Genomic DNA, 9312 nt, shown 5'->3' on the forward strand with positions numbered 1-9312 from the left:
AGTCGAAGGAAGAAGTTTTCCTCCATCAGCTCACACTCGAGTAACCAATCACTGACTGAAAGCGTGACAATGTTATTTATACAGCACCAACTCACAACAGCAGTCACCTCAACAACATGTTTTTGGCTGTTTTGGCCGTGCCCACCCTGACAAAGATGAATGACATATTTGGTTGCTGTAAAACCACAAACTCTGTGGCAGGGTTGGTCCTTCCCGGGAGTAGGGAGTGGGGGAGTTATCTTTTTTTGTGTTGTGCTCTGGTTTCCCAGAGGCCGAGGCACAATAACAGCAACAGCAGATATAAATTCCTAACTTCCTGACAAATAGACCACAGTCTGTCAGACTCGGCCCCCACCGGTCCAGCACCATCACACTCAGCACCGGGTCTCCACAAGGATGTGTTTTGAGTCCCCTCCTGTTTACGCTCTACACATCCGACTGCTCCCCTACCCATCTCTCAAACACCATCATAAAGTTCGCGGATGACACCACAGTGGTTGGACTCATCTCAAGGGGGGATGAGTCGGACTACAGAGATGAGGTCAACAGACTGACTGAGTGGTGTTCAGTTAACAACCTCCAACTGAACACCACGAAAACTAAAGAACTTATCTTGGACTTCAGGAAGGGCAGAGCAGACCCGGCCCCACTCTACATCCACGGGAACTGTGTGGAGAGGGTACACTCCATGAGGTTTCTGGGCGTGCAGATATCTGATGACCTCTCCTGGACTGCAAATACCACGGCGGTGGTTAAAAAGGCCCAGCAGCGTCTCCACTTTCTGAGAGTGCTCAGGAGGAACAACCTGGAGGAGAGGCTGCTGGTGACATTTTACAGAGCCACCATAGAGAGCATCCTAACGTACGGCATAACAACATGGTATGCAGGGTGCTCAGCTGCAGACAGGAAAGTACTGCAGAGGGTCATCAACACAGCCCAGAAGATCACTGGCTGCTCTCTGCCCAGCCTGGAGGTCACTGCAAACTCTCGGTACCTCAGCAGAGCTGGCAATATCATCAAGGACCACTCTCACCCCAGCAACCAACTGTTTGAACTATTACCGTCAGGCCGACGGTACAGGTCACATAAAACCAGGACAAAAAGATTCAGGGATAGCTTCTTTCCCAGAGCTATCACCGTAGTAAATAAGCACAAAAATAACTGAACCTATTCCATACCGTCACTGTCATTATATTATGCTGCTATTCTGTATATATTGTACATACTATTGTTTGAGTACTTACGATTGTTTTTTTTGTCCTTTTATATTTATATTTATTATTGAAACTTGCACCAAGGGAGCGGCACTCCAATTTCGTTGTACTCTGTACAATGACAATAAAAGGCTATTCTATTCTATTCTATTCTATTCTATTCTATTCTATTCTAAATTAGTGACAAATGTAAATATGAAAACATCCTTTCAACCTGTCAGGACTGTTTGAGGTCAGACTTTAAAGCTTCGAATTTATCTTTTCTCCTTTATGATTTTTAAATAAAGTTTCGGTATCCAACAAACAGGAAGCAGCACACAGTGTTCAACTCAGGATTCAGCTTTAGTGATAACATCCAGCAGGTGTCAGTGTCACACCAAACTGCCGTTTGTTGCATCACTTTGATATTCATATACAGTAAATTTCACGCATACAGTATTTTAGGTTTGTCACGTTAACAGCTGTTGATGGGAACACGTGATATATAGTTCTATATTGTGTATTGTGTATTTTGTTGTACAGTTATTTTATTTTCAACTTTAATTTATATATTTATCTTATTCTTTCCAGTTAAATTTACCCTTCATTCTAATTTGTGTTGTACAGTTATTTCATTTTTAACCTTAAATTTATATTTTATTCCTTCCTAGTTAAATTTACCCTTTTTAATTTTGCATATTTATTTCCTATCTTATTCATAGCCTTTTCCTTTTTTGTTCTCTTTAGGTCACGAGCAGTTGTCCAAGCATTTCACTACATATCGTACTGTGTATGACTGTGTACGTGACAAATAAAATTTGAATTTGAATTTGATTTGAATTTGAAAAATTATAATAAATGCTTTACTGGAACAATTCAACCATCACTACATTTTTAGCCATTCTTTCAAGAGATTAACTGATCCTCGAGAATATTTTTAAAAAGAAAATGATTCTAGCGTTACGTAGCTCACTGATACCCAAAGTCCCCCTAATTAACAGAAGCTATAATAATGGAAGATAATTATTAATTATTAAGTGTGACGCATCAGAGTAAACTTAAGATTTCTCTTATTTTGTCAATAACAGTTGAATGAGATTATACTTATATACTCTACACAAGCCTTTAATAGTGGTTTCATGTCATATACATCATGTAGCTGTGATTTTTTTGAAAAAAGGAAAAAAAGTTCACAAGCAATCAAGAAGTACTGTATTTTTCGGATTATAAGGCGCATTAAGCGAAACAAAACAGTCAGATAAGTCAAACTTTACTCAGCTCATTCTTCTTGCTTCCTCCACTTCAAGTTCAAGTTCAAATTTTATTCGCCACATGCAGTGGCAGGTTGCTGGTTGGAATGAACCCGTCCCCCGACCTTACTTACACACAACACAGACATCACATGGGGATACAAGTCAGAGAACGGATGCATTACAGAAAAACCACTGAAATGTACACTACAATGGGAAAGTACAAGAGGAAAAAAGAGACCTCTGCTCATGCTGGGCTACAGGAGGACAGCATGAGAACAGGAAACAAAAAAACTCCTCTGCACAGAAAGCACATAAATGTCCACAGCACAACATTATAGAGCACGTGACCAGCAACAGGGTTGGGTAGGGGATAAGGAGTAATCCCAGGCAACACAGCAGCCATCCTGCCACTGTGCCGACTCTCCAGCGCGAGCCAAGACCTGCTTCGTGAAAAACATTGATTCATTGATTCCCTAACCCCTCCGTAACATTGATTCATTAATGTTGAATTCTCTGGCAGCTGCTCTATTCCCATGTTGTTGCAGTATATTAATGACTAACCTCGTGTTGTGGATGGATTATCTCAGTTGTTCTCCTGACTGAAGTTTGGTCCGTTTACAGCATCCTGCCATGCGACTGCATTTGTCTCTAACCATCAGGAACCCTCAGGTGAACTTTTATCGAGTGGGAGAAAGTTAGCGTTCATCCTCCAGCTTTACTGTGTTTATGTTATGCTAACATAGCTGTGTTGCTAGCAATCACCTAGCACATGATTATGTACCAGCTAGCCCAACTTCAGTAACCCTACAAACGTCACTGCTGTCAAATTTCCTTCATTTGTTCAACTCAAAGGGAAATTCATTTTTACATTTTTCGTGGTGCATACTGCTGAAGGACTCAGGGATGAAGGTGTCTGAATCTATGTGGAGTAAGTGTTTGTCTAAAATCCACTCTGGCTCCATAAACAGTAGACACCAATTAATTCAATTTAAAATCTGACTGCACAAGATTCATCCCTCTGTCTCCCTAATGTGTGACAGGTTGGCAGACGTTGTTTCATGCTTTTTGGTCTTGTCCCTCATCCATAGGCTTTTGGTGTAATATATTTCACTGGTATTCCAGCGCATATATGAAGCCCTACAGCCTGCTCAGAGCTGCTCCCGGCTACAGTGCAGCAGCCGTTGGAGTTAGGTCTGATTGGTGCCCAGAGACTAATCCTGAGGGAATGGAGTCCCCCACTCCTCCTTCCTTTCAGTTGAAGGTAACAGACATGATGTCCATAATACAAATGGAAGAGATCAGCAAAGACTGTAAAGACTCTCTTTTGAATGTCTGGAACACTTTGTGGAGGCCAGACTGGGCTAAACTGGGCTAAACTGGGCCCAGATTTGTAAACTCTATTCCAGCTTTTGGTGTTCTGTCTTGTGCTGTTTTGCATTATGCATGTTTGTCTGAATTAACTGTTTTTTCTGCAACACATCTGAGCCTGCTTGTTTTTGGGTTTGTTTTTGCTTTATATTTTGAAAATCCAAAACAAAATTTTAAAAAAAGGAGACTCAGAGCCACAACCTGTTCGTCCTTTAGCTTTGGTAGATTTAGATAGTTGAAAAATTCGTCATTTTCTGCATCGGATGGATTAATCTGTGACATGAAGCTTCGTTAAAGTCTTCAAAGACTTCTTTGTTGTGGCTCATGAGTAATGCTTTCAGTTCAACCCTTTATAGAGTAAATAGTTCTTTTTTTCTTTTAGTTCTCCAAACGCAGGCTTTGCACTAGAAAATGTTTTCTTAATTCTTTAATTTAGTTCGAGTTTTCTCAGGTTGTTAACTGCATGTTCTTGTGGTGAATAAATAACTTCACTTCGTGCAGGCATCAGTTTAAAATCCTTGAGTGTAATTTCATCAACCTCTCTGTTCCTGCAGTTTCTCTGAAGGTTCTCCAACCTGCTGGGTGGAGTGTTTAACTCACACTGCTGCTGCAGTTTGGCTTTTAGTTAAATGTTAGATGATAAAATAATTCATCTGTTGTTGATCCCAGGCTGTATTTGCATAATTTAACAACCTGAGAATCAGGACCAGACGATTTTTACCGGGTCCTAAAATATATCAAAGCTTAGACGTGTCAGAGCATCTTCTTTGAACGTACATAAAGTGAAATCAACTCTTTCGTTCTGCAGTTAAATGTAAGTGTAAGTTCAGTCTGTGCCGACACGAAGCAGTAAAAAGACCTCTGAGCAGGTCACGTCTTTTCCTCTGCTGCCCCCTGGTGTTCAAACTGTCCATGACTGTCCAACTCTGAAAAAATAAAAACTGTGAAATACATTTTTTATTTGATTCGACTGACAGGAAACATCCTGCGAGAACACTCAGCTGTGAAACTCTCAGGCATCTTTAAATAACAAAAGTAAAAACAGGACAACATGTTAGAATACACAGAAGAGTAAAAGTGAACCCGTACTGCATATATTCAGCACGACGCTCTCTTTAATTTGACTTTATTTCCAACCGCATTTATTAAATATTTATATCGTTACAGGCACAGGTTTAAACGTGTACCTGTACATGTGCACATGCACTTCCACACAGCGCATGGTGTGTTTTTCCTCCAGGCTTTAAAAGTAAAACTTTAAATGTTTGAACCTCAAAGAAAATGAAACATTAATAAGTTTAAATCAGACATCGATATTTATCTGATGTTCCCTAAATGTTCCCTAAATGTTCGAGAACTGATGAAGAGCTGAAAGGAAACTTTGGAACAACAGGAGGTGGGACAGAAACCAGGAAAACAAAAAGAAATAAATGAATAAATATCATCAGAATAATAATGATTAGTGGTGCATCTGTTAATGAACACATGAAGGGAAGTTTCATGTGTTTGTTGCAGGTTTAAAGTTTTTTCCATAAATTTAATTTTCTTTGATCTCTTCTGGTTTTTCTTTTTTATAACTTTTCATATTTTTCATACTTTTTTACACTTGTAAATCTTTTTATTTCTTTTTGTTTATTATCATGTACAATTTGTTTTTCTCCAACATCTGTGATTCTTGCTTTTGAAAGAAATGTTTTCTTGTACATTTTCATGTTGTAACTTCCTGGAAATGCTTCGACCCTCCGGCGCACAGAGCTCCTCCGTCGGGACGTTTGATGATCAGTGTCGACTTTTAATGTGACGTCAGACAGAGTGAAGAGTCTCGATTATCCGAACAGTTTTTTCCTTCGTTTCCTTGGAGAAAGGCGGAGCCCTCGCTCAGCTGTAGCTGTATCCGGGCAGAGGAAGCATCTGACCCTCTTTGGCCTCGAAGAAGGTGTAGGACAGCGTGATGGTGTCCACTCGGGCCATCCGCGGGTCGTTGTCGAACTCGGGGTCGATGTAGAAGAAGACGGGCATGTCCACCTCCTCGTGAGGGTTCAGGCGCTGCTCCTCGAAGCAGAAACACTGCAGACACACGAGCAGAGATCACGTGTTACACGTGTGATAGCAACCAGCTCAGATCACCCGCCAACGCCACGGCTTTACGTGCCGAGAGGACTCGGAGCGTCTCCGTGTAGGGCTCTCTCCCACAGTCCAAACACATCCATGAAGGTGTGAATCTAGAGTATGTGTGTGTTAGTCCTGCGACACACAGGCCACCTGTCCAGGTGTGCCCCGCCTCTCAACCTCCTGCTCACCTGTCCAGTGTGGCGAGTGTTGTGCCATTGATTGATCATGTGACTGATTATTGATTACCTGGATCTTGTTGAAGTACTGTCCGGCGTCAAAGGGCACCACGTTGTAGGTGGAGATGCCGATGATCGGTTTGTCTGTGGGGTTCTTGGCTCTGTAGAACGCCAGCGCCGTCTCTCCGGGAACCACCTGGGGACAGAGCGTGTGCGTGAGGAAGAGGAGGAGGAGGAAGTGATGAAGGATGGAGACGGAGCGCAAAGTCTTACGAAGATCTCCGTCTGCTGCGGCCTGAAGTTCCACTGCATGCTGGCGTGAGTGTCGGCGTTGAACGTCACCTTGATGACGCGCTCCTTCACCGGCGTCATTGTCGCCACCTGCTCCATGTCGTGTCCGGCCACCGCCGTGCCGCCGAGCCCTGATGCCTGGCGACAGAAGCTGAGCGTTCAAACGAGCTCTCAGCAGCTGTGTGTGTGTGTGTGTGTGTGTGTGTGTGTGTGTGTGTGTGTGTGTGTGTGTGTGTGTGTGTGTGCTCACCTGGCAGTAGAGTCGATACAGCGGCACTGCGGCGTATGCCAGGCCGATCATTCCCACGCCGGCTGCGGCGATGTAAGTCAGCGCAGTCTTGTTCCTGTTCCTCCACTCCTCCTCCTGACTCTGGGTCTTCCTGCTCCGCCCCCGACTGTGGAGGCGCTGCGGACGCCACCGCCACAGGAAGTTCTTAGCCTGAGAGCGCAGCCCCCTTGGAGCGCCACAGCGAAGCGTCAGGCCGCATCGCGTTAATACCACCGAGGCCTGAGGAAGGCAGAGGGGCGGCCGCAGCAGCAGAGGCAGCAACATGGCTGCAGTCAGTCACACCTGAGACTCACCTGCACGACAATCAGAGTTAGTGTGGAATAAACAGGAAGACGTGTTCTCCACATGTTTAACTCGTCAGGTGAAAACAACAATGAACCAAACTCCATTCAAAAACGACACGATTTTATGCCACCATGCCAAACTGCACCGACTATTCAGAGTTCACAGAATCCTTTGAATGTTGGTGACTTTATGTTGACACGTCACAGTCTGTAAACTGAGCTTTTATTTTATATTCACCTGAACTCTACTTCAAAAATGTGCACATTTAGAAACTTTGCCTGGTAACAAAAGTTCTTAATGTGCTAAAAGTTTATCAAACAGCTTTTTCACATTTTTAAAAGTCACTCTTTAATTCCGCACATTGCACACTGTGTTAGTGTTAGCAGTACACTACACCAAACTACATTTACAAAAGGTTCACTTTTAAGACACTTGTCTTACAAACAAGGTTTGTAGCTGATTTAACCACAAAGAGCAGAAACGTTATCGGGGATCATCAGCTTCACAGATCTGCACTCAATAAATCTGATTTTAAATAAAGCGATCTGACAACACACACACACACACACACACACACACACACACACACACACACACACACACACACACACACATACACACACACACACCTGCAGCGGCTGACTGCACACGTCACGCGGATCACTCACCTGTTGTTAAACTCTAACTATGGACTAACTACAGAAGCTCAGTGGGAGCTTCATGGTTGACTTACCTGTGGAGTTTCTTCGGCATTCACCTCTGCTCAGTTACCAAACATGATTCCGGAAACACTTCGGTGTAACACACAATGTGGTCCGCTCCGCCCCATAGCAACAAGCGAAGCGTTCCGCCGGCAGAGTTCCGCAGGGTAACGGATCACGTGACTGAATTTATCCGCTGAGAAATGTTGTTTAACACAAACTTCACTGTAAAAATACCAGAATAACAGGAGTCGTTTGTAGTTAATTGGTTTTCATTAAAAGCACCTAAAATATATATAAGTTAATAAATAAATAAATAAATAAATAAATAAATAAATAAATACTTTTAAAGAACCAAAGAGAAAATTTGACAGAAATAAAATAGATTTTACATTTAAAATGTGATTTTAAGGAAAACAGCCAAAATATGCAAATTAGGAACATCTTCAGCTTGGCCTCCAACAATCTCTAAACTATCTCTTTCACTCTTGCTGCGCTCCTTCTGTCTGAAATCACCGCTGATATTTAAAGCCTGACAGACCTGCACTAGCGCTGTACTCATTTCCATTTCCCAGCGCGACAGTCCAGAGACCACACTGAGGTCTCAGTATAATATTTCCCTTCCTGTTGATCGACTCTCTGGCTTAAATAAATAACTTAATTTAATAATTTAATATTTAACTTAATTTAACCTAAGTTAAATTTAAGTTAAATCCTGTTAAATCCTCTCTTAGACGTAGGCTGCTGGGGGATTCCCATGATGCACTGGGTGTTTCTTCTTCACTCACTATGTGTTAACAGACCTCTCTGCATTGAATCATATCTGTTATTAACCTCTGTCTCTCTTCCACAGCATGTCTTTATCCTGTCTTCCTTCTCTCTCCCCAACCAATCACAGCAGATGGCCCCGCCCCTCCCTGAGCCTGGTTCTGTCGGAGGTTTCTTCCTGTTAAAAAGGAGTTTTTCCTTCCCACTGTCGCCAAAGCTCTATGAATGTTGAGTTGTTCTCTGTATGTATTTTTTTAGGGTCTACCTTACAATATGAAGCGACTGTTGTTGTGATTTGAGCTGTATAAATAAAATGTAATTGAATTTAATATTATTAAAAAAATTGTAAAAGTAGTCTTTTGTAGGGATGGGTACCGGTGTCCGGTGCCATGATGGCACCGGTTCTGACATAAACGGTAGTAACCAGACCGAAAAGCAGCGCACATTTCGGTGCTTTATTTCGGTGCTTTTTTTCCCTGAGCTGTGATACACTTCTAGCCAATCATTTTACGTTTCCCAGGATAGTAGGCGGGGCCAGGTACGTACGTTCAGTTAGAGCAGAGCTACAGATTAAAAATGTCCAAGGCGAAGCGGTCAAAAGTCTGGCTGTACTTCACAGCAAAAGATGCAAACTCAGCAGCAACAAGTGCTTTAAGCTGATACTGTGATGCTGTCAAAGGAGGTAACACCTCCAATCTGATGAAACACCTGGCGACACATAGCGTTTTTTTTTTTAAAGCCGAGAAATGCGCCGTATTTGATAGCTTGCTGCGAGACCTCACACTGTGCACGTTGGGTGGGTTGCCAGTTATCGGACCCGGAGCAACATCCCCCAAAAACCCGAAGAATAGAGTCCTGGCCCCTAGCCCTGCCAGT

At 42.7% G+C, this 9312-nt stretch overlaps 1 protein-coding gene across 1 annotated transcript; it reads right to left on the reverse strand.

The window, feature by feature from the left end:
* Window positions 1–4756: 4756 nt before the first annotated feature.
* cox11 (cytochrome c oxidase assembly homolog 11 (yeast)) lies at window positions 4757–7849 on the reverse strand. Its single transcript, XM_086304684.1, has 5 exons — window positions 7701–7849; window positions 6644–6975; window positions 6376–6531; window positions 6173–6298; window positions 4757–5881 (listed from the first exon to the last, which is right to left on the reverse strand). Exons 2-5 carry the CDS (start codon window positions 6944–6946, stop codon window positions 5693–5695), a joined length of 774 nt encoding a protein of 257 aa, XP_086160810.1. The 5' UTR covers window positions 6947–6975; window positions 7701–7849; the 3' UTR covers window positions 4757–5692.
* Between the last annotated feature and the right edge of the window lie 1463 nt (window positions 7850–9312).

The sequence above is a fragment of the Aulonocara sp. 'chitande type north' Nkhata Bay genome, linkage group LG8, assembly GCF_057382095.1.
Source record: "Aulonocara sp. 'chitande type north' Nkhata Bay isolate Kocher_YH1m ecotype deep benthic linkage group LG8, A_spYH_male_GT1.1, whole genome shotgun sequence".
In the NCBI taxonomy this organism is placed as follows: domain Eukaryota; kingdom Metazoa; phylum Chordata; class Actinopteri; order Cichliformes; family Cichlidae; genus Aulonocara; species Aulonocara sp. 'chitande type north' Nkhata Bay.

Coding starts and splice junctions, on each gene's coding strand:
- cox11 (XM_086304684.1), bottom strand. CDS start 6,946: ATGTTGCTGCCTCTGCTGCTGCGGCCGCCCCTCTGCCTTCCTCAGGCC. Junction 6,532..6,643: donor TGTATCGACTCTACTGCCAG/GTGAGCACACAC, acceptor TTCTGTCGCCAG/GCATCAGGGCTCGGCGGCAC. Junction 6,299..6,375: donor CGCAGCAGACGGAGATCTTC/GTAAGACTTTGC, acceptor CTCTGTCCCCAG/GTGGTTCCCGGAGAGACGGC.